The 27,871-nt window shown below is 42.7% G+C and overlaps 1 protein-coding gene across 1 annotated transcript in view; it reads left to right on the top strand.

Annotated features, from left to right (window-relative positions):
• The window catches only part of DGKK (diacylglycerol kinase kappa), a gene marked incomplete at both ends in the record, with an annotated part of 159,759 nt that extends 132,088 nt beyond the window's left edge, over positions 1 to 27,671 (top strand). Inside the window, 16 exons of the mRNA XM_082681869.1 lie at positions 6,958 to 7,049; positions 7,937 to 8,036; positions 9,005 to 9,224; positions 10,765 to 10,869; positions 11,330 to 11,426; positions 12,964 to 13,071; positions 15,164 to 15,260; positions 15,762 to 15,869; positions 16,530 to 16,643; positions 16,990 to 17,124; positions 18,306 to 18,466; positions 19,035 to 19,176; positions 20,201 to 20,287; positions 24,434 to 24,544; positions 26,202 to 26,325; positions 27,592 to 27,671. Coding sequence (XP_082537995.1) covers positions 6,958 to 7,049; positions 7,937 to 8,036; positions 9,005 to 9,224; positions 10,765 to 10,869; positions 11,330 to 11,426; positions 12,964 to 13,071; positions 15,164 to 15,260; positions 15,762 to 15,869; positions 16,530 to 16,643; positions 16,990 to 17,124; positions 18,306 to 18,466; positions 19,035 to 19,176; positions 20,201 to 20,287; positions 24,434 to 24,544; positions 26,202 to 26,325; positions 27,592 to 27,671 — 1,881 coding nt within the window. The remainder of the gene's footprint in view (positions 1 to 6,957; positions 7,050 to 7,936; positions 8,037 to 9,004; positions 9,225 to 10,764; positions 10,870 to 11,329; positions 11,427 to 12,963; positions 13,072 to 15,163; positions 15,261 to 15,761; positions 15,870 to 16,529; positions 16,644 to 16,989; positions 17,125 to 18,305; positions 18,467 to 19,034; positions 19,177 to 20,200; positions 20,288 to 24,433; positions 24,545 to 26,201; positions 26,326 to 27,591) is intronic.
• Positions 27,672 to 27,871: the final 200 nt, after the last annotated feature.

Genomic DNA, 27,871 nt, shown 5'->3' with positions numbered 1-27,871 from the left:
AGTTATACATATACAAATGTTCCCATATCTCTTGCATCTCCCTCCCTCCCACCCTCCCTATCCCACCCCTCTAGGTGATCACAAACCACCTAGCTGATCTCCCTGTGCTATGCGGCTGCTTCCCACTAGCTATCTATTTTACGTTTGGTAGTGTATATATGTCCATGCCACTCTCTCACTTTGTCAAAGCTTACCCTTCCCCCTCCCCATATCCTCAAGTCCATTCTCTAGTAGGTCTGTGTCTTTATTCCCATCTTACCCCTAGGTACTTCATAACCTTTTTGTTTTCTTAGATTCCATATATACGTGTTAGCATACAGTATTTGTTTTTCTCTTTCTGACTTACTTCACTCTGTATGACAGACTCTAGGTCCATCCACCTCACTACAAATAACTCAATTTCGTTTCTTTTTATGGCTAATATTCCATTGGATATATGTGCCACATCTTCTTTATCCATTCATCTGATGATGGACACTTAGGTTGCTTCCATCTCCTGACTATTGTAAATAGAGCTGCAATGAACATTGTGGCACATGACTCTTTTTGAATTATGGTTTTCTCAGGGTATATGCCCAGTAGTGAGATTGCTGGGTTGTATGATAGTTCTAATTTTAGTTTTTTAAGGAACCTCCATACTGTTCCCCATAGTGGCTGTATAAATTTACATTCCCACCAACAGTGCAAGAGGGTTCCCTTTTCTCCACACCCTCTCCAGCATTTATTCTTTGTACATTTTTTGATGATGGCCATTCTGACTGGTGTGAGATGATATCTCATTGTAGTTTTGATTTGCATTTCTCTAATGATTAATGATGTTGAGCATTCTTTCATGTGTTTTGTTGTCAATCTGTATATCTTCTTTGGAGAAATGTCTATTTAGGTCTTCTGCCTGGTTTTGGATTGGGTTGCTTGTTGTTTTGTTATTGAACTGCATGAACTGCTTGTAAATTTTGGAGATTAATCCTTTGTCAGTTGCTTCATTTGCAAATATTTTCTCCCATTCTGAGGGTTGTCTTTTCATCTTGTTTATGGTTTCCTTTGCTGTGCAAAAGCTTTTAAGTTTCATTAGGTCCCATTTGTTTATTTTTGTTTTTATTTCTATTTCTCTAGGAGGTGGGTCTAAAAGGATCTTGCTGTGATTTATGTCATATAGTATTCTGCCTATGTTTTCCTCTAAGAGTTTGATAGTTTCTGGCCTTACATTTAGGTCTTTAATCCATTTTGAGTTTATTTTTGTGTATGGTGGTAGGGAGTGTTCTAATTTCATACTTTTACATCTACCTGTCCAGTTTTCCTAGCACCACTTATTGAAGAGGCTGTCTTTTCTCCACTGTATATTCTTGCCTTCTTAATCAAAGATAAGGTGACCATATGTGCGTGGGTTTATATCTGGGCTTTCTATCCTGTTCCATTGATCTGTATTTCTGTTTTGTGCCAGTACCATACTGTCTTGATTACTGTAGTTTTGTAGTCTGAAGCTACAGTATAGTCTGAAGTCTGGGAGCCTGATTCCTCCAGCTCCATTTTTCGCTCTCAAGATTGTTTTGGCTATTCGGGGTCTTTTGTTTTTCCATACAAATTGTGAAATTTTTTGTTCTAGTTCTGTGAAAAATGCCAGTGGTAGTTTGATAGGGATTGCACTGAATCTGTAGATTGCTTTGGGTAGTAGAGGCATTTTCACAATGTTGATTCTTGCAATCCAAGAACATGGTATATCTCTCCATCTATTTGTGTCATCTTTAATTTCTTTCATCAGTGTCTTATAATTTTCTGCATACAGGTCTTTTGTCTCCTTAGGTAGGTTTATTCCTAGATATTTTATTCTTTTTGTTGCAATTGTAAATGGGAGTGTTTTCTTAATTTCACTTTCAGATTTTTCATCATTAGTGTATAAGAATGCCAGAGATTTCTGTGCGTTAATTTTGTATCCTGCTACTTTACCAAATTCATTGATTAACTCTAGTAGTTTTCTGGTAGCATCTTTAGGATTCTCTATGTATAGTATCATGTCATGTGCAAACAGTGACAGCTGTACTTCTTCTTTTCCAATTTGGATTCCTTTTATTTCTTTTTCTTCTCTGATGGCTGTGGCTAAAACTTCCAAAACTCTGTTGAACAAGAGTGGTGAGAGTGGGCAACCTTGTCTTGCTCCTGGTCTTAGTGGAACTGGTTTTTTAATAGCATGTTGTGTAGTCTCCATGTGTTTGTTCTTTTCCCATTTTTCTTTCTGTAGTTGATTTCTAGTTTCATATTGTTTTGGTCATAAGAAATACTTGATATAATTTCTATCTTAAATTTAATGAGACTTTATTTGTGGCCTAGCATGTGATCTGTCCTGGAGAACATTCCATGTGCACTTGAAAAGAATATGTAATCTGCTGGTTTTGGATGGAATGTCCTGTAGATATCTATTAAGTCCAACTAGTCTATATTGTCATTTAAATCCACTGTTGTCTTATTATCTGTCTGGATGATATGTCCATTGATGTCAGTGGAATGTTAAAGTCCTGTACTATTATTGTATCTTTGTCAAATTCTCCCTTTATGTCTGCTAGTATTTGCTTTATATATTTAGGTGCTCCTATGTAGGTGCATATATGTTAACAATTGTAATATCTTCTTGTATTGATCCCTTTATCATTATACAATGCCCTTGTCTTTTGTTATAGTCTTCATTTTAAAGTCTTTTTTGTCCTTTATGAATATTGATATCACCACTTTCTTGTCGTTAATGATTTCATGAAATATCATTTTCTATCCCCTCTCTTTTGTTCTGTGTGTATTTGGCCTGAAGAGATTCCCTTATAGCAGCATATTGAACAGTCTTGTCTTTTAATCCAGTCAGCCACCCTATGTCTTTTGATTGGAACACTTAGTCTCTTGACATTGAAAGTAATTATTGATAGGTATGTACTTATTGCCATTTTATTACTTGTTTTCCACTTGTTTTTATAGTTCTTCTCTGGTCACTTCTTCTTTTTGTTTCTCCCATTGTGATTTAATCATTTTCCTTAGTACTATGCTTGGGTTCCTTTCTTTTTGGTTTTTGTGTGTCTTTACCATGGCTACCATGATTTGTGGTTACCATGGGGTTCAAGTATACTGACCCATAATTATGTCTATGTGACTTAAACTGATAGTCATTTAAGTTTAAACACATTCTAAAAGATCTACATTTTTTACTCCCCTCCCCAACATTTTGTGTTTTTTTAATCATATTTTATATCTTCATGCTTATCCCTTTACTGTTAATTGTCTTTATACTTGATTTTACATTTTTTCTTCTTTTAATCTACGTGCTTGCTTATTTAATTGATCTTAAATCCTTACTATATATTTGCCTTTCTTATTTGGGAATTTCCGTTTCCTATAGATTCTTACTTCTTTTCTATTTAGAGAAGACCCTTCAACATCTCTTTTAAAGTAGGCTTAGTATTGCTCATTTCTTTTAGTTTTTGCTTGTGTGAGAAGTTCTTTATCTCTCCTTCTAGTCTAAATGATAACCTTGCTGAGTAGAGTGTCCTATAGGTTGCAGCTTTTTCCCTTTCAGGACTTTGAATATATCTTGTCATTACCTTCTGGCCAGCAATGTTTCTGTGAAGAAATCAGCTGATAGCCTTATGGGGGTTCCCTGGTAACTGACTATTTTTCTCTTGCTGCCTTTAGAATCTTCTTTCAGTTTTGACATTTTAATTATGTGTCTTGGTGTGGTGTGGGTCTGTTTGGTTTCATCTTATTTGAGACGCTCTGTGCTTCTTGTACCTGGATATCTGTTTCTTTCTTCAGGCTTGGGAAGTTTTCAGCCATAATTTTCCATCTTCTCTCTCTCCTCTCACTTTGGGACCCCTATAATGTGAAAAATTCCACACACACATGCACACACACACACACACACACGTATATATACTTTTTGCTGTTCTGATTGTGATTTCCATTTTCTATCTTCCAGATCACTAATGTGTTTTTCTGTATCACCTAGTCTGCTGTTAATACCTTCCAGTGTGTTTTTCATTTCAGTTATTGTATTCTTCAGTTCTGACTAGTTCTTTTCTTATATTTTCTAATTCCTTGTTAAAATTCTCTCTGTGTTCATCTATTCTTTTCCCTAATTCAGTTAGCTTTCTTATTACGAATGCTTTGAATTTTTTATCTAGTAAGTTATTTATGTTCCATTAGCTGTTTTTTCAGGGCTTTTCTCTTTCTCTTTCAATTGAGACAAATTCTTCTGTCTTCTCATTTTGCTTATCTTTCTCTGTCTCTATGAAATTAGATGAAACAATTACCTATGGTGGTTTCAGAGGGATGTCCTTATGTGGGAGTATCCCTATACAGTCTACAAGGCCCCAGTGGCTTTGGTGGCAGAGCTGGATTTGATGTGAGCACAAGTCACACCTTTCCTCAGAGTGTGCTGGTAGCTGTCACCTTGATAGGAGGTGGGGCTGGAGATGGAGATGCTAGGGCCAGAGCAATGTGTGAGTCAGGGCTTCCCCTCTGTTCAGTGGTCATCACCACCCTATTGGGAGCAGGGTCAGGTCCCAAGGCGCTGGAGCAAAAGCCCTGAGGGTTGGGTCTGAGCTGGCTCAGTTCCTTTTAAGTGTGTGCTCTTTTCCCTCCCAACACTGGCACCCTCACCCGAGTGGAGCAATGCTGGAGAAAGAGGGGCTGGTGTGGATATTCAACAGTGGTGGGGGCATGGGCTGCGGTAGTCTGATTGCCATCAGAGATCTGATCTGCCCCTGATGCTCCACTTGTGCAACTGCCAGTAACAGCTGCCCCCTGTGCTCAGATGCCACTTAGGGTTTGAGTCACCATAACATCTTTTTTTTATTGACGTATAGTTGATTTACAATGTTTCAGGTGTAATATACACACACACACACACACACACACACACACACACACACACGTTCTTTTTCAGATTCTTTTCCAGTATAAGTTGGTACACCATAGCATCTTACAGCCAAGCTTTTTCCTTGTTGTGGCAGCCCTTAGTCCCATGTGGCGCTGCCATATGAGGCAAACTGTGCTGGAGCATTTGCTTGGCTCAGGCTAGGATGCATGCCAGAGTGGTCACAGGAAACCAGTCAGCCAGCTGGGTGGTTTCAATCCACCCTTTCTGCCCTGCTTTGGGAGCTAGCAAGTTTTCACGGCCTCCTCCCAAGCAGAGTCCAGGCATCCCACAGCTGTCCTATTAGTCCCACTGGTCCTTCAATCAGCCAAGGGGGCTCATCTTCCCTTTGTTGGACCCAAGGTCTGTGGCACCCAATCTGTGGCTCAACCCACCACTCCCCAGGGAGGATCTATACCTGTGTAATCCCCTTTCTCTTCTGAGTCCCCTCCTAGGGGCACAGGTCCCAACCTGATCGATTCTCTTCCCTTACTATCTGATTCTATGTGGATCTTTCTTACAGCCTTGGGCATATAGGAGTCTTTCTGCCAGTCTCCTGTTAGTTTTCAGTGAGAATTGTTCCACATGTAGATGTATTTTTGATGTATTCATGGGGGAAGGTGAGTTCCACTTCCTCCTACTCCTCCATCTTGAGTCCCTCCAAGTCTAAGTTTCTTACAGCCCTCCTGTTAGTCCCACTGGTTTTCTAACAAGCTAAGGGGACTTGTGTTCCTGATGTCAGATTCCAGGGCTGTGGTGCCCAATATGTGGCTGGAGCTGCTCACTCCCCAGGGAGGCTCTCTGTCTTTGTAATCCTCTCCTTCTTTTGTGTCCCCTCCCAGGGGCACAGGTCCCAACCTGATCACTTCTCTTCCCTTCTTATCCAATTTTGTGTGGATCTTTATTACAGCATTGGTTGTACAGGAGTCTTTCTGCCAGTCTCCAGTTAGTTTTCAGTGATAACTTCTCCACATTTAGACGCATTTTTGATGTGTTCATGGGGGGAATTGAGTTCCATGTCCTCCTAATCTGCCATCTTGATATCTTCCCCCAGGAAGTTTGAACTTCTATCTAAAAGAAATAAGAATTATATAAGGATTTTTCTTATTATGAAATTTTCAAATATATAGGAAATTTTAAATGGTAGCTTCTACCATTAATATTTCACTATACTTTATCACATATCTATCCATCTATCTATTCTTCTATCTAATAGAAAGGTTTAAAACAGAATATTTACATGTTATGTGGAGAAAAAATTGAAGGAATAAAGACTAGAGGCAAGGAAAAAAGATAGGCAGTGATGTAATTGTCTAGGCAAAAGATGATGGTGATTTGGACTGGTGAAGTGGTAATAGGAATAAGAAGAAGTGGACATAGTTAAAACATATTGAAGAGATAGAATCATCAAGACTTGGTAGATGTTTGAATGTGGGGGGTGATGGAGAGGGATGAGTATAAGTTGTAGTTAGGAGTACAGACTCAAGAGCCAGACTACCTGAAATCAAATCCTGGCTGTGACATCTATCAGCTGTCCCTTCCCTATGCCTCAGTTTTCTGTTCTGTGAAATGGGGATAATAATCCTTATTTCATAAGATTGTTATAAGGGTTACCTGAAAAAATATATATGTATCTTAGAACAGAACCTAGCACATAGTAAATTCTATATAAGTGGATACCATTATTATATTTAACATTATATATAAGAGGTGACCCTCTGGTTGGAAAGATGTGGGTTCAAATCCCAGATCTATTATTTACTAGCTATGTAATATGAGATTGGTTTTTCATTTGAAACATGGAACAAATAGTAACTCCTTCATATGAGTTTTTGAGTATTAATTTAAATGAGAGGAAACAATATACGTCTTATTTTTAGAATGACCACAGATCTAAGATTATCTGTGGAGATCTTCCACAAGAATTCTTTAATTGTGATTATTTTCAGAGAGACAGTTGGGTTGCTGGTAAAGCATCAGTAGGAAGTAATGAGGGGGGTGAGGATGGGTAGCACACTATGTCACAGTGCTAAGATTCCAGGGCTCAACACTCCTTTTCCCCCTAGGCTGCTGCCATCCAACACTTAGAATCTGCAACCACTGAGTTGAACAAAATCCTGAAGGCCAAGTACCCGACAGAGATGATCATTGCAACCAGGTCAGTCTTCCTTTGGCTCTCTACCTTTGGGATGTTTTTGCCCCTCATGGGCTGTTCCTCAGTCAGAGATGGGGCTCATTTTAATAGCTTGGGGGGTTGAGGCCAAGGAAAGCATATGTTTACCTTCCCAAATCAAATTTCTTCCAACTCGAACCTCCTGAATAGAAAGTTTACGAGGGAAAAAAAAAAAAAAGATGAGATTGGGGTGAGGGCTCTTGCTACTCCAAAAAGACAAAATTGTAAGCCACAGATTTGGAAGAAGCGTTACAGAAGGGAAACACGACATTCCATACCATTCAAGAGCATAGCATAGCTCCCTACAGTAGGGAGACCTTGTTTTCCATTTAATACCTGGAAAATTCTCTGTGGTACCTGCTACAGCTGCTTTCTCATAGCTGAGCAATACATTCTCCCCTTCTAAATACATGGGTCATTCATTCCTCCTGGGACTCTGGTGGGTTCCTTCCAAATCTACCACATTCTCTTTTGAGAAACAGTCCCTACAGGGAACATCGTCCCAAAGTCATTATGTTTGTACTAAATTAGCCAGGCCCTTGAACCATAGCTGATTTGACCCAGGGTGAAATCCTGACCCATGTTGGACTGACTGAATTCTGTTTCCTGGAAATTTGGAATTTGGGCTAAGAAATGCTAGTTAAATTCTCTTAGGTACTGGCATATTTCACCATATGCACATGAAGAATCAGAATAAACAAAGAGGGGAGAGAGAGTGGGGGGAGAGGGACAAAGAGAGGGAGGGAGGAGAGATCAGGAAAGAGAGAGGGAGAAGGAAGAGGAGGAAGATGGAAACTAATGACATTATAGGAGAGAAGGTCTCTGGACCTCATGGTCCATGTCACATTGTGTCATCTATCTTATATTTCCAGATTCCTGTGCTCAGCAGTGGAAGATTTTGTAGTTGATATTGTAAAGGCCTGGAGCCGGATAAAACAGAACAATACAGCAATAGAGTCTGTGATTTTGAAAGTAAGTTTCCATCCTTTTTTCTTGTACTCTTTGTGGTGCCAGGGCCCCACTTTTAATAAAAGCAAATATGCCTCTCACTGGGAATTGTAAAAGAGCAAGGAGGAGCAGCTGGTAAGCCTCCCTGATGGGGGAAATCCTCATCAAACTTCCACCTTTCACCAAATGAAGAGTGGCACTATACATGCTTATCCATGTACCATGTACCTAAGCATATGCCAAGCATCTGTCCACACCGAGACACAAGCGTACACCAACATGTATGCACACGGTTGTATACCAGAACATTCTTGAAAATACATACAAATACATGCTAGAAATACACCCACAGTCACCTCTATAACAACCACAGTAACAATAACAGCTAACAATTATATAGCACTTACTCTGTGCCAGGAACTGTTCTAAGCACTTATAATGTATTAACTTATTTAATCTTCACAACTACCCTAGAATATAAAAGCACCAATAGATTAAGTGACTTGCCTAAGTTTACAAACTATTAAGTGATGGAGCTGGGAATCAAGCCATAATCATGTAGTACACCCCCAAACATACACACAGACAAAGGCAGACACCAGGCACCCATGCAGAGCCACATCCACATTCATAGGAGCATGCCCATGAAAACACCAATCCAGAAATGTTTATCTTTCCTTAGTTTTGCCATATTACACATCATTTTACAGGCCACTCTGACATGAGAAAAACTAGGCAACATATATTGATGCCTGCAGCTGTTCTGTAACAAATAGTGTCTCTTTGACCTCCTAACACCCTTTGGCTATCTTATCACATCTACCCAAGCAGTTCTTTCCCTGAACTTTCATCTCCCCACATGTAGCTTTCTATGCTCAGTGTTTCCAGCCAACTAGTACCCCTCCCTACCTCTCCCATACCATCTGACTCCTCATTCTGTCCTTTCAGGCACAAATCCCTCATAACAATGCCCTGTCTCCTTCCCCATATAGAGCGACTTAATGTACGACAAGCTCAGTGTCCTGATTGATATCCTTGCTGAGGATGCAGCAGTTGAGAAGAGTACGACAGCACATGCAGACAGTGCCAAGGCAGATGGAAAGCCCTTCATCCCTCAAATAGACCACATAGCCAAGTGCAAGTTGGAGCTGGCCACAAAGGCCCAGAATCTCCAAAAGTCCTTGAAACTCATCATATTCCAAGTTGAACAAGGTAAAGGCCCCAGGGTTGTGGTGATTGAGGCAGGGGAAAGAGAAGGTTCCTGTGGGTAGTTTAATGGTCTCCCTCGCTCTGGGTCTACTATTTGACAACACTACCAAAACTTGACTAGATTCTGCATTCATAAAGCATCCAAAGTCCATCCTCAGTCTCCACTGATTTGAAAAGCCTCAGTCCTGATAAGCTGCCCCTTTGGCTCCTCCTACCTCCCAGGCACTCAACTCTTGCTACTTATTTATTTTTGGAACTAACAATCATCCTAAACAATTACAGCTGCTAAGTGGCTTTGCTCAAAGGTCTGTCAGCTTCAACCTCCAGCCATGGAATCTTTTTCCACCTGCTTCTGTCTCCTTCCAACCACTGAGCCTATGATGATTTTAGAAAGAAAATAGTGTTCATCTCTGCATGTCTTGCACAGTATTAATCAGGCACAAGGGCTCTGAGAGTGGTCCTGGCAGCTCTAGCATTGATCGCCATTTCCCATAACTCATGACAATCTGCAAGCTTCCAACTCAGTAAGAAAACTCTTTCAACTCCTCCAACTTCTTACTTTAACATTTTGGTTCCCACTTCTTCTCCACAATGCTTCTTTGAAAAACAGATCAGAAAATATAACACCAAGTGTGTTCTACCTGAGCTATTGGAATTGAACAGAAGTCCATGTAGCAGGGAAGTCCTTTTGGCTGGCCTTTGACCTTTAGCTACAATACCTTCTCCTGCCTTGATACTTTTAGGTACAACCTCAGCCAAGTTTCTAAGAAAGAAAGGAAATAACCCTTCTGCACTGTGAAATCATTAAACAGCCAGTTTGCCTCTATTTCTGTAGGTAGTTTCCAAGTAGCAGGGATCAGATCAATCTGATGTAGCCATAACCCTGTCACAACTAATCCTCAGCCTGCTCCATCAATACATAAATCAGATTTAGAAGTGCAACCTGTGGCCCTGGGACAGAGAAAGGCTCCCCTGGCAGCACAGGGATTGAACCTATGAGCTTTGGCATAGGCTGAGCACCTGAGCTATACAATATATAGGCTGGTAAAAGAAAGGAGATTTCTCAAATATTCTGGGTATTGGTGAGACATTTGCTTGAAAGAACGGCCTGGTCCTAGAGGCTTAAGTTGAGAACAAAGGTCATGTGAGTAAATGAATTAACAAAGAGGCGAGAATGGAGGTAGAAGAACAGAAAGTTTCCCACCCTGCTCCCCCTACCCCTGGCCCCAAGCTTCTACTCACAGCCACATTTACTGGACGATAGGAAAAGAGTAACAAGTAAAACAGAGAAAGCTCAGGCACGGATGTGAAGAGACATGGCAATACTGTAAGAAAGCTGAAACCACAAACAGCATCATGGAGGAGATGTGATGATCAAATGGGAGTCTCCATTTGTCTCCCCACACACTGACTGGTATTAACTGAACAAAAGAGATGCTCAAGAAATGTGACCAACCCTCCCTCCCTCCTTTCCTCCTTTTCTTCCTTCCTTTCCTTCCTCTCCTTCCTTCCTTCCCTCCTTCCTTCCACTTTTTCTCTATAGTTCTTGATGAGCAAAGCCGACAGACAATATCAGTCAAGAACTTTAGTTCAACTTTCTTCCTGGAAGATGACTCAGAAGATATTAACCAGATGAGCCCAAGACACCGTAATGATCTTTCTCTTCTCCTTCCTTTACTCTAAGCTTCATCTCTGTCTTCTAGTTCCCAGAGAATAAAGATGTATTTTCATGCATCTTCCTTTAGCCATAATCCTACTCTGCAGTAGATATCCCTCCCTCTTCTCCAGAAACCTCACACTATAAGACCCCATGCCTATGTCCAGAAGTAATGACCCCATTAGATACTTTGAAAAGGCTGGCCTGATGAAACCCAAGATTTGAAGCTGTTTCACTGCCAGCAAGCAAGCAGCCCAGCCTTACTATTCTGTCAGTGGAAGTCCCTGTCCATCCAAGATGATCCCTCTTTGGAATGAGAACCCTGAATATTATCGAGGAGAAAGTCATTGAGCTTGATTCTGCTCCAACAGAGAAAGTGGGGTGAAATACAAGTGGGGGGAAGGGCTTTCTTGTTTGTATCTGACACCAAGGTGACATCTTTTGTGTCTAGGTTCTCGTCTTGGTACTCTGTCTTCTATATCTTCTCTCAAAAGTGAAGACCTGGATAACCTCAATTTGGAGCACTTATATTTTACACCTGAAACTATGTAAGTATTTAAGCCTATAACCTTCCTATGGCTTCTCCCTTTCTCTGGTTAAGAGAATAGTCTAAGGATACCCAGAGTCAAATGCTGATTATACTTACTAGTTGTATGACCTTACACAAGTAATTCAACCAAACCTCAGTTTCCTCATGTATAAAATGGAGATAATTGTAGAACTTGCCAGATAGGTTTGCTGTATTTATTGAGTTTATATATCCAAAGTACTTGCATTGGGCAGTGTTTGGCACCCATAGTTAGGTGCTATATGTGTTAGTTGTTATTATTTTTTTTAATTAAAACAACTTCATTTCATTTCAAAGAACCTGTTTTTCACTGTTGCCTTTAACAGTAAATGATTGGAGTTGCTAAGAAGTAAGTGGGCATTGAGGGGACTAGCTAGCAAATCTAAAGACATCTGTCTCAATAGCCCTACCTCTTTAGAATATTCCCAGTAGCCAAGTTCCATCACATTCACTTATTTTGAGTTCCATTAAGAAAATCAGTTACATCAGTTAGAGAATCCCCAATTTCTGGACTGTGGTCAAGGAAGACAAATCTCATGTGAGAGATGTAGGGTCAGTTTAGTAATGAATAAAAAAAATCTGTGGTTAAGTAGCTAAATTGTACCTATTTTCAGTTACTCAAAAGAAGGACACAGCTAGCAATTATTTAAGTTTTCTGCAGCTTCCCAGTTATTCCTATATTCAACTCCCATTCCCTTCCACTTTACCATTGGATTAAGCTCATATATGAGGCCTCAATGGACCTACCTAATGAGTTTTGATCAATGGTGTGCTGGAAAATGTTTAACAACCAGCTCTCTGTGGGGAGGAAAGCCCTGATTTATTCCTGGTGTAAACCTTTCCATCATGGCCTATTTCAAGCTACTGATATAATGTCATTGAATGCAGAGTTGGGAATTATAGGCATAATCAGCTTACATAAACTGGTATGAACTGGCTCCAACACACCACTGGTTTTAATGGATGGATGCAGAAGAATAAAACAAACTGCTTGGTTTTGTTGTTATTGTATATATATCTACCCTCTTTTAACAGTTTTTTTTCCTTCAAATGTATGGTCACTTTGCCCTTTGATGTTAAAGTGCTACAAAGGAGTTCAGACATCTCTGGAAACAGTAATACAGACTTTACTCTCATCATATATTTTTATCTGAGATACTTAAATCTTCTTTCTTTATGAGAATAAGTCAATGACTCTTATTTCCCTTTATTTTATGTGGAGAAGATAATGGCCACTCATATCTGACAGCCTCCAAAGATGACTTCTTTATTATGAATCCCAATTCCACTGAATCCGCCCAACTGGCTGAGTGTCCTCTCTTACAGCTAACAAGTTAGTAGTTAACACAATAGGACATCTACATGTGCCTCTCAAGAACATTAAGCCTTGTGCCCAGTGTAGAGGGGGACTTCTCTCAGTGGTTGTTGATCACGCAGATAAAGTCTGCAGCCCAATGATAACAGCACTTCTTTCCTGCACCAGTGTCTATTCTCTTCTTCCCTTTGGCTAATTTCAGACGCTTCAAAGAAAGGTGTGTCATGAACAACTATTTTGGAATTGGACTAGATGCTAAAATTTCTCTGGAATTCAACACCAGAAGAGATGAACACCCAGGACAATACAAGTAAGGAAAAGAAACTCCCCTCTCTACATACAAACACACAATCACAATATACACATGTATTCCCACATCCCCTACCTTACAGACAAGAAACAGAAAGAGTCCGTCCTTTGGAAGTAAAACACATTAGTCCCAAGGTTAGTCTAGTGGGATATCTTGCCCCAAATATTGACCAGATCTGTGATGACGCTGCACTGGCATCCTGAACTTGGAGCTGCTTTCATAGTCTTGACCTGTGTTCAGCTAACTGTGTTACTGTTACTGAAAACAGATTACATTGACTCAGTTCAGCCAATTGCCTATCTTTGTTCTGTCTCCAAGAACTTGATGAGGTCCTAGTAGTGGTTTTAGGTCTGTTCTTGCTTGGCAAGGCTGCAAAGTATCAAAGATCGCCCTACTGGTTCTTAGTGCTCCTAACTTGGTTCCCCAGGACCTACTGATTTTACCCCATCTTGTTTGGTCTGCTTGGCACCTTCCGGTACTTTTGTGCTACAGACATACACTAAGGCAGCCTCAGAGTTCTTGTGGTAAATTTAAATTACGAGTAAAAAGAAGCACACCCTCCACCCATCATCACCACCCCCTGCCCACCTGCCACCAGAACTTCTTTCTCAGAGCAGGCCTGGGCTGAGGAACAAGTACTTTATCAGATGTGTCTTGCAAATATTGCTTCCCAGTTGCTTGTCTTTTTTGTTATTATTGCTTGTCTTTTCATTTTTAACGGTCCCTTTTGAAATACAAAAGTGTTGAATTTTGATGAGTTCCAATTGATCAATTTTTTTTTTACAGACCATGCTTTTGATGCCATGTTTAAGAAATCTTTGCCTAACCCAAGATCTTAAAAATTTGCTGTTTTCTTCCAAAATTTTTGGTTTTGCTCTTACATTTAAGTCTGTGATCTGTTTCGAGTTACTTTTTATATATGGTATTAGGTAAGAATCTGAGTTCTTCTTTTTGCACATGGATATCCATTTACCACAGCACCACCTTTTAAAACTATCCTTTCCCCCAATGAATTGTGTTGGCACCTTTGTTGAAAATCAATTGACCCTAAATGTAAGGGTTGTTTTCCTAGACTCTCACCTATGTTCCATTGATCTATGTGTCTATCCTGTGCAAGCACCGCGCTGTCTTGATAACTGTAGCTTTATAGTAAGTTTTGAAATTGGGAGATGAAAGTCCTCCAACTTTGTTCTTTTTTCAGAATTGTTTTGGTTGTTCTAGGTATTTTGCATTTCCATATAACCAAACTCCAATTTTTAATAGATAAGGAAACTGAAGTGCCCAGAGAACTTATGGTTTAAAACAGAGTGCAAATAATTTTGTGCTATGTGCTAGGCTTCTTACGTTTCAAAACCCACGCCCTGTGGTGGCTCATTTCTGTGGCTGTACTTTAAAAGCTCACAGTAAATTCTATCCAGCCTTTATAGTGATTGTTAAGTACCCTGCCTGTTTTTATCAGAGACTCTACAGTCAACAGGACCTTGTCCTTCCCACCTCCACCACAAGTCTCCTGATATCCTTGCCTGTCCCATATTCTCTCCACTGGCTCCTACTCTACAGTCTTCCTAGTAAGCTTATTTCTATTCTGTAGCATTGAATTAAGTGTTTAACATACAGGTCTTGGAAATCCCTCCACTTTGCCAGAAAAGTTATGCTTCAAAGAAACTGCAGTCTAAGAGTCACATGTTTCAAATGAAATTGATTCCAAGTGGCTGAAATCTTGAGCTCCCAGAGTGGCACTTGCCAGGGTAGCTGATGTGTACTAGCCAGTTATGCTCACAGCTTTTTATGAGCCTTACTTTCTAAATATAGCCTGTCTCTTCCAAGCCTGAACCAATATCAGAAGCAAGGAAAAATGACAAATCAATGGGATGCTGATGCCTCAAGGAGACCCAGGAACCCATTGCAGCTGGTGTTTGCATAAGGATACCAGTTACACTATCCTAGCATTCCCTCTTGTGTCCAGTTACCATTAAACATGACTCCTCTCTATAAGAAGGCACTTGACGAATAAGATGGTGTCTCCTCTTACTTTTCTTCATCCACTTATCTTTATATTATTCACCCTCTGACTACCTTTATCTCCCTGTAGTAGCCGCCTTAAGAACAAGATGTGGTATGGCCTTCTGGGAAGCAAGGAACTTTTTCAGCGCTCTTACAGGAAACTGGAAGAACGAGTGCACCTGGAGGTTAGTGGAAAAGAGGGTGATCCTTCCTGGGCATGAAGAAAGGAAATATCATGACCCTGGGAATCAACTTTCCTCTATATCCTTAGTTCTTCCCAAGCTTTTTTTTTTTTTTTTTTTTTTTGCGGTACGCGGGCCTCTCACTGCTGTGGCCTCTCCCGTTGCGGAGCACAGGCTCCAGACGCGCAGGCTCAGCGGCCACAGCTCACGGGCCCAGGCGCTCCGCGGCACGTGGGATCCTTCCCGGACCGGGGCACGAACCCGCGTCCCCTGCATCGGCAGGCGGACTCTCAACCACTGCGCCACCAGGGAAGCCCCTTCCCAAGCTTTAACTCTGATCCTCACTCATTGCTCATGGTAGGAAATCATGAAGATAGATTTCCATTTTATGGATAAGAAAATAATAGCATGAAGGGAAGACAGAGCCCTTCCCCCATCTCTGTAAATGGCCCTTCACATTGGTATCTGAAGAGCCAGCCAATAAGGGCTACTCTTTTCTTTCAGTGTGATGGAGAAGCCATCTCCTTGCCAAACCTGCAAGGCATTGTAGTGCTCAACATTACCAGCTATGCTGGAGGTGTCAACTTTTGGGGAAGCAGCACAGCTACCACAGTGAGTATGGAACAAGGAACAGGGAGGAAGAAAGGCTTGACCCCTCTAAAGTCTATCAGAAAGGAGAGTTGAACTGACTGGAGTGTAGGGGAAGAGGAGGTGGGCTGGGGATCTTTATTGGCAGCAGCTGTATGATGAGGTTTTTTTTTTTTTTTTTTTTAAGGCAATTACCACCCCAGAGCACAAGAATCAACCAAAAACCTCAGGATCAGATAAATTCTTCGGTGTTGCCTGGACTTTGAATTTTCCATTCCTCACGTTTGAAAGATCCTTGAAAGGTTACCTAGGCCATGCCCTTTTCTCTAAGGAGGTCTGTCAATAAAATCTCCTGAGAAATTGGCCATGAATCCTTTCATCTGAGCTCACCCAAGAAGGCCATGAGACCAGTGGGACTGGCCTTGGGGATTTATGATGCTAGATTGGACAGGGAGAGAACCAGTTAAGAGTTGTGATCTCAAAAGGGACTGAGTTTTTATCTCAGTGCCCTTTTCCCAAGTTGGCTTCCTGACCACCTTCTTCTCCTTTTAATAATATAGTAGTTTCTCCACTCTTCATTAGCTAGAAAAATTCTCACCAGGAGCTTTCAAAGCATACCTGCTTGTGATAGGCAAGGTGTGGTTTCTCAAGGGTGAGATGTGTGACACAGTTCTTCCTCCTCAGGAATATGAGGCTCCTGCGATAGATGATGGGAAGCTAGAGGTAGTGGCAATCTTTGGTTCTGTACAGATGGCAATGTCCCGTATCATCAACCTGCATCATCATCGCATCGCCCAGGTAGGCACGGGCCTGGTGGGCAACAGAAAGGGTTTGAGCTCTGTGGCTACAATCCAGGATGTGGGGTAGTCTCAGGAATTAGCCAGGTATAAGAATGACAGGGTGGAGGGAGCAGGTTATCTGGTGGGAAGCAAGGTACTGGCTGAAGTTGGAAACAGAGGTGGTAGGGACCAAAGGAGCAAAAAGCCCATAGCAAACATGTGTTTCCTCCCTGGGACAATCTGATTCACATTTTTGCCAGTCCTGTTCAGATACACATTTGGCCATGACTGTGAGATTATCAGATTGGTCTACAGTCGTTACCTCATTTTTCTCCCCCATTCTCCCTCCTCCTCTTCTCTGGCAGTGCCGTGAGGTGATGATAACCATCGATGGTGAAGAAGGTATCCCAGTGCAGGTGGATGGGGAGGCCTGGGTTCAGAGGCCAGGCCTTATCAAGATTAGATACAAGAACACTGCCCAGATGCTGACAAGAGATCGGGTAAGAAGGGAAAGGCTCATCTGGGGCTCCTACGTTGTCTCATCTATAGCTATCACTTGAGTACTGAATACTTCCAGTCAGGCAGAATTCCTTAAAGAGAGGTCTGCATAATACTTATCTCAGAGTCACCTTGGGTGCTTGTTAGAAATGCACATTCCTGGGCCCCACACAGGCCCACTGCATCAGAATGGAGATGGGTATTTCCTGGGAACTTGCATTTGCAGACAAGCTCCCTGAGACATTCTGATATACATAGACACTTGCAAAGCACTGTCCAAGAGAGTGAGACAAGAAGCTCCCTTCTGTAGTTTTCCACAAAGTTGTACTCCTCCCTCCACTGCACAGAGTTAAAGGCCTCAGGTGGTTATGGAGAAATCTGCTCCCTTCAACAAGAGAGTCTTCATTGAATATGGTCTTTAGGTTCCTCTAAGGCGTCTTAAAATACTGCATTCACAAATGTCACTCACCTCAGCTAAACCACCTAAAGCTAGAAAGGAGCCATTATTAATCAGATGTTCAATGCTTAGAGGCTTTCTTCCACTCTGGCCTGTGGACAGTCCATAGACACAGCAATAGAGAAGGGATGCGATGTCTAGTTTATAAGCTACCTACTTTGTGTTGGGCACTTTACATATATTCTCTCAAGTAGGTCCTCTCAACAATCCTATGAGGTAGATACACTTATTTCCATTTTATAGGTGAGGAAAATGAGGACCAGAGAGGTTAAATACTTTGCTAAAGGTAACACAACTAGTCAATGACAGAAGCACAATTCAAAATTAAATGAGATATGTCTAGCTCTAAAATCCATCAGAATATATTGCCTAGATTTAGCAAAGAAGGGAGCTGAAAAGGGCTCCACTTTCTTATTGGTCATGATACCTACCTATAGGAGCTTCGGGAAGGCAGACATCTGTCTGATTCAAGTATGTTGTCCCAAGACTTGGCATGGTAACAGCAACAACGACAGCAACAACAAAAAACTAAAACTGCTTAGTATGAAAGAGACATTGAATAAAATGTTGGACAGATGTATGGGTGTGGAGATAGGTGTATGGGGGAATGGATGAGGCCCTCTTTCCCCTTTCCCCACAGTACCCACAAATATCAGGCTCACAGATCTGTCACATGCCGTCTTAGCTACAGCAATCTTTAGGCTCTGCCACTGTCTTTATCGCCAGGACTTTGAGAACTCAATGAAAATGTGGAAGTGCAAGCATTCTGAAATCCAGGCTGCCTCTCAACCCCAGCTGGACTCCCAGGAATCTCAAGATAGCCTCTCTGATGAGGAGTATGCCCAGATGCAGCACTTAGCTCAGCTTGCAGAAAACCTCATCAGCAGGTAAGTGGACTGGCCCAGATACAGGGCTGGGAATCCCAAGAAGAGATAGGGAGAAGAAGCCAACTTGTATCTATTGGCTACTGGAGAGCCTGGCCTCAGAAAGGAGTATTGCTCAGAGCTCTGAGGATTGACAGGGACTCTGACATTCTAGGTAGGAAATAGTCTTTGCGGTCAGCAGTAAGCCAGCTTGGACCTCTACCATTAGGCCCAGAGATAAATTTTGATCTCCTCTTGCTGCCCCAGACCCAACAGGACTAAAAATGCTTATCCTTGCCCTTAAATATCAGGAGGGCCTTAGAGTTTCTGGAGTCAGCTCCTTCCTCTATTCTAGCCTCCCACTCTCCCAAAGCACCCAGTATCTAATTCTGGTGAGACAAGGATGGACAAAAGTGAATAGCTAGAGAAGAGTAGAAACATTTTCTGGCATAGGTGGCTCCCTAGAAATGAGAAGAAATAACAGGAGAGAGTAAAGAATACAATTTACCCTTAATCCCAACCCTCACCAGCACCTCAGGCCAGACATCCTTCAGAACTCTAGACTCATTTATCTGTCCTTGCTTTATTACAGACTTACTGACCTGAGTAAGGTCCACCAGCATGTGTCTGTCCTCATGGATTCTGTGAATGCCAGTGCTAACATCCTGAATGATATATTTTACAACCAAGACAGTAGCAATGAGGCAGGTGCAGCTTCCTGCACTCCCATTGAGGTAAGGGGGGAAGCGGCAGATGAAGGAAAGGAGTCAAACCAAATAGGAAAGGGAAGGAAGGGGAGCTGGAGGCTGGGTAGAGAAACTGGGCAAATGACATGGCAGGAAACTGATGGATAGAGTAGAGGGGGAGGCAGATATTGTTTGACTTGTTACTGGGAGAATGGTTGCTGGGAGAATGGTTACTGGTCCAGAGTGGTTACTGGGAGAATCCCATAGCAGATTTCATCCGCCTGATAGCTATCTACCACACTGGCCTCAAGGAGAAATAGCCTGAGAATGGAGAGGAACTTGGCTTAGGCCCTTCCTCATTCCAGGAGGATCCCTATATAACCTGTTAAGGTGACACTTGTCATTGAAACTTGTGCTCCAGGCTGCCTTGGTTTTCCTCTCGTGGGGAAGGTCTAGATTAGATTCTTGATGTTAAATGTGCCATCCTGTGACTTTACCCACTGGCAGAAGATTTTTAAGTGATGCTTTTAAAAAGTAACTTTAGTGCTAGGCAAACAATACAAAAGGGCCACATACAGGGTCAGGGCCTCCCAAAATGTAGGTTACCTATTTATTTGGGGCCGGATCTTAGTTGGAAGAGGCCTGGAGCTCCAGGCCTGGAGTTTCAAGAAGACAGATGGTTAGGCCTAACTTCATGTACCATGGGAAAGGTGGCTTCAGCCTAGTGGCAACAAGTGGCCTCAAACTTACTATCTAGTTTGCATATTCCCTGTTTCCCTATACCCATAGCACTCAATCAGTGATGCCAAATGCCAAGTTGTGCTGTGCCACAGCATACAACACACCAATACAGCTGTACTGGTAGTTGATAGCTGGCATCAGTTTTGACTGGTTGGTGCCCATGCTGAACTACTAGTTGTGCTATATTGTGAATATTACTTTTTCACTTATAGCCACATCCTACTAGCCTGCTCCTACCCTCCCACAGAGAAGCCAGCTGCATGCTTACTAACCAACAACTCCTCTGTCTTTGTCCTTTCCCTTCCTTTCTTTTCCTTTCTTCTCCTCTCAGACTCTAACCAGAAATGATGCAGTAGATGTTACATTTAGTCTTAAAGGGCTCTACGATGACACCAAAGCTTTCCTGGATGAAAACTTGGTGAGTGGATGGGGTTGGAACAGGGAGGGCAAAGTATCCCATCTGAATTTGGTCACAGCCTGTGCTTGGTTCTAGAGCATTGGAAGACATGTAGGAGCATTTTGGCCAGGTGCTTACCTGGCAGTCCCTGCTGTGTCATCTTCACCCAGAGTTGTCATTGATCGTGTCACTTTATAAGTTATGCGAATCTATAGGGACTACCATATCCTTGAAGAAAAGTCTATCTCCTTTGGCAAATGTCTCTTGGGTCCAGACTAGGCCAAACAAAAGCAGCGTTTTCTCATCATACCTCATATAGTTTCAGTAGAAAAGGGTGAGCTCTTTTGAGCTGCTCTGCATCTCCCAAGTTTCCACATACGTCTCTCACCATGTGGAAAGACAGTAAGGAATAGTGGGGAAAGTTGGGGGTCTCTGAGTTCAAATCCCAAATCTGCCCATTACTAGCTATATTAGTTTCCTAAGGCTGCTGTAACAAAGTACTAAAACCTGGGTGACTTAGGACAACAGAACTTTATTGTCTCACAGTTCTGTAGGCTAGAAGCCTGAAATCAAGGTGTCAGCAGGGCCATGTTCCTTCTGAAACCTGTAGGGAAATCCTTCCTTGCCTCTTCCTAGCTTCTGGTGACTTGCTGGCAATCTTTGCTGTGTTCCTTGGCTTGTAGATGCATTACTCCAATCCTCCATATTCACATGGTGCTCTCCCTGTGTCTCTCTGTCTTCCCATGGCCATCTCCTTAAAGGATACCAGTCTTACCGGATCAGGGCCCACCCTACTCCAGAGTCCAGACCAGACCAATGATCCCATCTTAATAATTACATATGCAATGACCCTATTTCCAAAAAATTGAGGTACTGAGGGTTAGGATTTCAAGATATCTTTTTGGAGGGGACACAAATGAATCCATAACAGTAGGTACGTGAGGTAACTTCACCTCTCTGGATCTCAGTTTCCCTACCTACAAAATAGGAATTAAAATCTCTACTTATCCAGGTTGTTGTGAGGATTAAACAAACTACTGTATATTATGTGCCTAGCTCTTCCTAGCAGCTTGACAGATGGTAGATTTTATTAGTGTTAGGGAAAATGGACTGAGGCTCAGTTTTTGAGCTACAGGAAGAGTTGCTGTTTCTCATAATGCAAAGCCCATAGGCACACCTGGTGAGTGTGCTTTAATGAGTCAACTGATCATGACTACTCCACTTTAGGTTTGCTGCTAAGGCCCCTAGGAAGGTACTGTTCTGCCTCTCATCTAATTAAGGTTTATTTGAAGAGGGGCCTCTGAGTTGATTTTTGCAAGAAGTGCAGCCACTTCCCCCTTTCCATTTGCACATCTAACTGGCACACTGCACAGGTGGAAGAGTGGTTAAGGCAGTCAGGCCAGGCTGTCCCAGCATCTGAGCCCCAGGCTAGAGTCTTTCAGCCTTCAGCGACAGCAACAGAAGTACCTTCTATATATAGGCAGAGCTAAATGGCCTTGCCAATTTGGGCAGCAGGAAATATGGGAGCTTGGCCTCTTATTGCCACTCAGGATTTCTTGAGGCTCATGGGGTCATGAAAATTGGTTTGTGCCAGCCAACAACCCAAATTGAGCACATATCATACTTAATATAGAACCTGGTAAGGACCCACACACACACATACACACATCCAAACGAGACCTGGGTGCAAACGGCTGCTAAGAATGACCATGTATCTCCAGAAAGGCCATATCATAGAGGTGGCATGGATGTAAGGCTTATTTCATTTTTTAAAATTTATTCTTATTTTATTTATTTATTTTGGCTGCATTGAGTCTTTGTTGCTGCATACAGGCTTTCTCTAGTTGTGGCGAGTGGGGGCTACTCTTCATTACGGTGCACAGGCTTCTCATTGCGGTGGCTTCTCTTCTTGTGGAGCATGGGCTCTAGGCATGCAGGCTTCAGTAGTTGCAGCATGCAGCCTCAGTAGCTGTGGCACACAGGCTTAGTTGCTCCGCGGCTTGTGGGATCTTCCCGGACCGGGGCTCAAACCCATGTCCCCTGCATTGGCAGGCAGATTCTTAACCACTGCACCACCGGGGAAGTCCAGGCTTATTTCATTTGAATGTTGTTATTCTTCCCCTTGAAGGAGGAGAACAGTCAGTGTTGGGAGAGGGATGTAGCCTTTTTTTTTTTTTTTTTTTTTGCGGTACGCGGGCCTCTCACTGTTGTGGCCTCTGCCGTTGTGGAGCACAGGCTCTGGACGCGCAGGCTCAGCAGCCATGGCTCACGGGCCCAGCCGCTCCGCGGCATGTGGGATCTTCCCAGACCGGGGCACGAACCCATGTCCCCTGCATCGGCAGGCGGACTCTCAACCACTGCACCACCAGGGAAGCCCGGGATGTAGCCTTTTGATGAAGAAAATCCCACCCAGTAACTCCCACTTCCCTTATGTGGCAAACTGGCTTAGTGATGTTAGAACAGAAACCAGGAAGTGAGTAACAAAGTCCCCTGAGTCAGTTTGCACATTTATCTCAGAGAAGAGTCCTGAACAAGGTCTCTATTGAAGCCAGAAGGACAAGAGAACAGAGCATAAGATTCAGGCCCAACCATATACTATTTTTCAGAGGCCGAGTCTCTAGGTGCCAAATAGGAAGTCATTAGGAAGCCATTTTATTCCTCTTCTATTATGATTAGGAATCATTTTCTAAGACCCCAATTCCTCTTTCTTCTCTGTGGTTTTGGGTTTGGCTATCAAATCCCTTTTGAGCACTGCTGGTAAGTATGCCCCTAAGAATCCCTGCCCCTTTCCCCCTTATCTTGAAGTGATGGCCATTTCTACTTGACACCACTGTTCCCCGTCCCACCACCATGTACACACACGTGTCCTGTGCATCCGGGCTACTCCGTACTGTCCTAAATCATTCGTTGTAAAGCAAAAGCAAGAGATTATTTGACAACATGACTTGTTCCCCTCTCATATCCCATCCTGATTGGTCATAACCTCCAATCCCATCCCTCGCTCATTCACCTGTCACCCATTTGTGACAGACAGCAGGATTCCACTTAAGGCTGGCCCATGCACAGCAAGAAGCTACATAAGTGCCAGACTGAAAGTAGAGCACATGCCAGAGAGGAGAGATGAAGCCAAAGTAGGTGGGCTGGAAAGCGTGTCAGAGCTGATGATATCAGCATGCATCTGTTCTCCCAGCTCACTATTTAATGGAACATGAACTATCTCACTTATGTTGTTGGTTTAGAACTTGGTTCTTCTGAGTTGGAGATGGTCCCAGAATAATCTATTTTAACTCTCCCATGGAGCATACAGAGTTCATCCTGTGGGTGCTGGGGGTTACTAGGGAATGCTTGAGCTTTGTTTCCTAAACCCATGGGACAAGCCATCATTCACTAAGAGTGAATAGCTAGGGGCTAAAAGCACAGCCTGGGGAGGCAGACCCTCTTTGCCAGGAAGGGAAAATTTGAGCCAATCTCTCTCTAGCCCTCCCCTTGCTTCACAAAGTAGCCTTTAAATTATGGTAACTGTGTAATAAAGATTCCCCCCACCCCAGCATCTGGCCACCCCACATACCCTTTCTGGAATGGTGTGGTGTAGAGGGTAGGCTATAGAGTTGAATAGATCTGGGTTTCTGTCTAGTCATGTGATCTTGAGCACTAAACTTCTTTGAGTCTGTTTTCCCACCTATAAAATGAGAACAATAGTACTTTGTAAGGTATTATCAAGCTATTGGGAAGATGGAATGAAACTATGTATGCACAGTGCCTGGCATATAGTATTTGCTCAAAAATTGGTAGCTATTATTAGGGGGGCACTTGGGTGTCTCCAGGGGCTTGAGGGTCAAGGGTAGGACCCTTATCCTGGACCCTAAGCTGTAGGGGTACAACTTCAGCATTAATTGATAGTGGTCAAAGGGCCTCTCTGCTTGCCAAACTGTGAGCACACCAAGCCCTAAGGAAAGCATCACTGTCTGGTTGTCTCCTGGATCTCCCTATTGAGAAAGTAAAGAGCTGGCTATACTTTCCACCGACACCATGAGCCAAAGGAGATATAAGTTGGCACACTGTGGTCTCATGGCCACTAGCAGGGACTGGGAGCTGGGGAGAAGGCAAGAGTCTATGAAGGTAGGGTGCTTAGCATTGGATACTCACTCTTTTTCCTGTCTTCACCAGCTGAGAAATGCTGAGTATGAGGCCACACTGCAAACTTCCCTGGATGCCATGAATAAGGAGTTTGAAAAGCTATCTGAGATTGACTGGATGAATTCAATCCTTTCTCCAGAGGTATGTGACCTGTGGATTGGGAAATAAAGGGGAAGAGGGATTCTTCCTTGGTGCTTTGCCTTCCGGTGTGGGCCAGGACACAGTGACTGATGTAGCATAGGGAGGCCAGTAGTGGCTTTCAGCTTGAGTTCAATGGAGCCTCCTCCTCCCATCTCCTCACCATAAGTATACAGGACAAGGCACACTGAAAAACTAGATGACCATGAGAACATAACCAGAAAGAAGAACCACTCTGTATCAGAAGATTGGGAGAGAATAAGCAAGAATGGTCTTTTTCTGTGCCTTTCTCCTGGCTGCAATTCCCCTCCCGTGCTCAGTACCTGCTGCTGGGACTGAATTTTGTCTGGTACATACCATTATGGCCAATACGAGGTGTTTACAGCCAACATCTGTTCTAAATGGTTGGTGCCCAGGCCATACTGGTGGTTAAATCTACCAAATATCACCTCTCCTTGCTGCTTTCTGTCCCTCCCACTCTGGGAGGAAAGTAGGCTATCTCAATGCTTTCCCCTAGCAGGTGTGTGGCTTAAAAGAAAATCAAGCATGGCAGCTGTGGCTATAATATAGCTGTGGGGATGTCATCATTTTTTGACAATTCTGAGTGCTCTCCTGAGATTGAAAAATAGTCCCATTTCATAAATCAAATGACTCAAAGATGTCCACCTACCACCAGGTAAATTATACCTTTTACGGTCTGACAGGGTTTTTCTTTAAATTTCTCCGCCATGGAACTGCTCACTTCAACCTGTAGGAATACTTGGTTCTCCTACTCATTATGCCTGTTTTCTGGCTTCATACACCAGTTATATGCATGTGAGCAAGCCATACAAGCATGTTTGGACTAGTGCAGCAATTGGGCTACCATTTAAGAGAAAAAGCCATAGGCAAATTTAGGTCTTAAAGGATTTAATAACTTTCTCATATGCTTTTGCTGCTCTTGACCAGTAGCCCCCTGGGGAAGAAAAACATGCTGTTATGCAGAAAAGGAAGCACACTCTTGTAGCACCCCATTCTTACTCAGTTCAGCTATCTTGCACCAAGCTCCTGACCTAGGCAAACAGACTGGATATTGAGAGAAATGAAGCAAACAGTCCATGCTCTGAGGTCTCAATATGGGAGTCTGCCTGGCCTGGGCATAATCTCTTTTCTGGACTTCAGCATTTCCATAAAGATGAAGAAGTGAGGCTCTAAAGAAGGGCAGAATAGATTGAAAGAAAGACAGGAAGATGTTGCTCTTTTACTTGATACCAAACTTGCTCACCTTAAGGCCACAGAAGGCGCAGATCCACTTTGGTGGGGAAAAGCAGAATGAGAGTCAATTATTTATTGGACTTTCCAAAGCTTTGGTTCCAAGGGAAGGTCCTGTGCCCTTCCTTTAGGTTTCTTCTGAAAGGCAATTCAGAAGAGCATTTATTAACATGAGATCATTTATTAAAGCTTTTAGCAAAGTACCTGGCACAGAGTAGGATCTTGGTAAAGATCAGATGCCTTCTAGGGCACAAGACTAGTGAGTAGGGGTATCTCCCATACCTGGATAGATAGCAGATCTGCCTGCTTCTTGCAGCATCCTCGTTCACCACCTTGCCAGGCCTCTAGGAATTGTTTCTGACTATTAGGCAACTAACATTTTGACCTTCCTCTTGTTGTGGTTTGCCAGGAAAAGTCTTCAGATACTGACAGTAGAAGCCTCGGATTGAAAGTTAAGTTCCCCAAATTGGGAAAGAAGAAGCCAGAAAAGGAAGACAAACCTAAATCAGGCCAAGGCATCCAGGGCTTTATTGGTAAGTTTCTCCCACAGGCATCGAGGTCATAAAGGATTCCCCAGCAGCCTGGGTACTTCCCAAAGACCTCAAGCTCACATTAGAAATGTGCACGGGTATGGTGGTGATGGAGGAGGTGGCCGGCTGGGAGCCAACCTTAGGGGATGCCAAGCAGTCTCTTGGACAAGGTGTGAGTTAGAAAGTGATATGGAGGGAATTCCCTGGCTGTCCAGTGGTTAGGACTCCACGGTTCCACTGCAGGGTCACGGGTTCGATCACTGGTTGGGGAACTAAGATCCCGCATGCCACACGGTACACCAAAAAAAAAAAAGAAAAAGAAAAAAAAGCTCCTTAAAAAAAAAAAGAAAGTGATATATGGATACTGACAGGGAGAGAACCTGAGAGGCAACCTTGCTTTGTGATCTCTGTGATATAAACAGCTGAAGAGAAAAATGAAAACAGCCAGTACCTTTCTGCTTGACCCATTCCTTTCCTCAGTGGATAAAGTATGGCAAAACAGTCATATTTAGATCTATTTCCCAGTCAAATACAACTACAAGCTTTTGGTCCTGCTCCAGAAAGCACTATTATTTGAGATGGGTTGGGGGTGTCAGTGCTGGGCACCTACAGGGTCAGGAACAGGTTCCACGACCTATCTAAACACTCTTATTCTTTATCTGTTATAGTAAATCCCTGGAAATGCAAAATTTGTTTCATTATTTGAATTTTGGTTCCACCCCTTCTTCAGAATTGGACTTAAATGTTCTTGATATATCAGTGGGGCTCAAAAGAAGGTTCCCTTAGAATTGTCGGCTATGCCAATTCTGATGTCAATCGTCTCTCCTAAATTCTGAGCCTAGATGACCTGGAAGCTTGAGATGGGGGGAAAGGGATGGAGGGTGGCAGTTTGTTTTGTTTTTTGAGGAACTGAGACTTCATACAGATGCCAAGAGAGAATCTCCTGGACCAAGTTATGTTTGGTCCAACTGGTTTGAGTCCCTAAGAATCTGCCAGTTGGGAGACCCATGGTGCTTGAGAGTCTTTCTGAAGACTCTGAAAGGGTCAATAGCAGTTTCATGGATTATCAGGTTCTGAGAACTCATCCTATTTGTGTTTGGCTTGCATGACATCAGCTGGTTTTCTAAGGTGGTTTAAAAATGGTTGGTACAATAGGAACAAACCAGTCTGTCTCCTAAAGGACTCTTTGCTCTCTTTAGCATCCATAAATTTAGGCATCTGGCAATGTGCTAACCTCATTATTTCTATACTTGCTTTTTTTCTATAAAGGAAATTTGTGGCACCGCAGACATCATGAAGATGAAGCAAAAGATGATGATCCTCCAACACCATCAGGATCTCAACTATAACCCTTGAAAGCTGGAAGGAGAACTCACAACATTTAGGATTCTACTAAAAACTCTTGAAACCTCAATACAGCCTAGACTAAATTATTTCAGAACAAACATGAGCACCACCAAGAAAGATCCTCCAATTCTTTACACTAATACATTTTTTTCCTGGACTCAATCAGGTCTCCTTAGAGGTTTACATTTTCTCATTGGCCAAA

This window comes from Grampus griseus, assembly GCF_964374135.1.
Source record: "Grampus griseus genome assembly, chromosome: X".
Classification (NCBI taxonomy): domain Eukaryota; kingdom Metazoa; phylum Chordata; class Mammalia; order Artiodactyla; family Delphinidae; genus Grampus; species Grampus griseus.
Note: the sequence above shows the minus strand (reverse complement) of the source record. Positions and strands in the feature narration are given on the sequence as shown.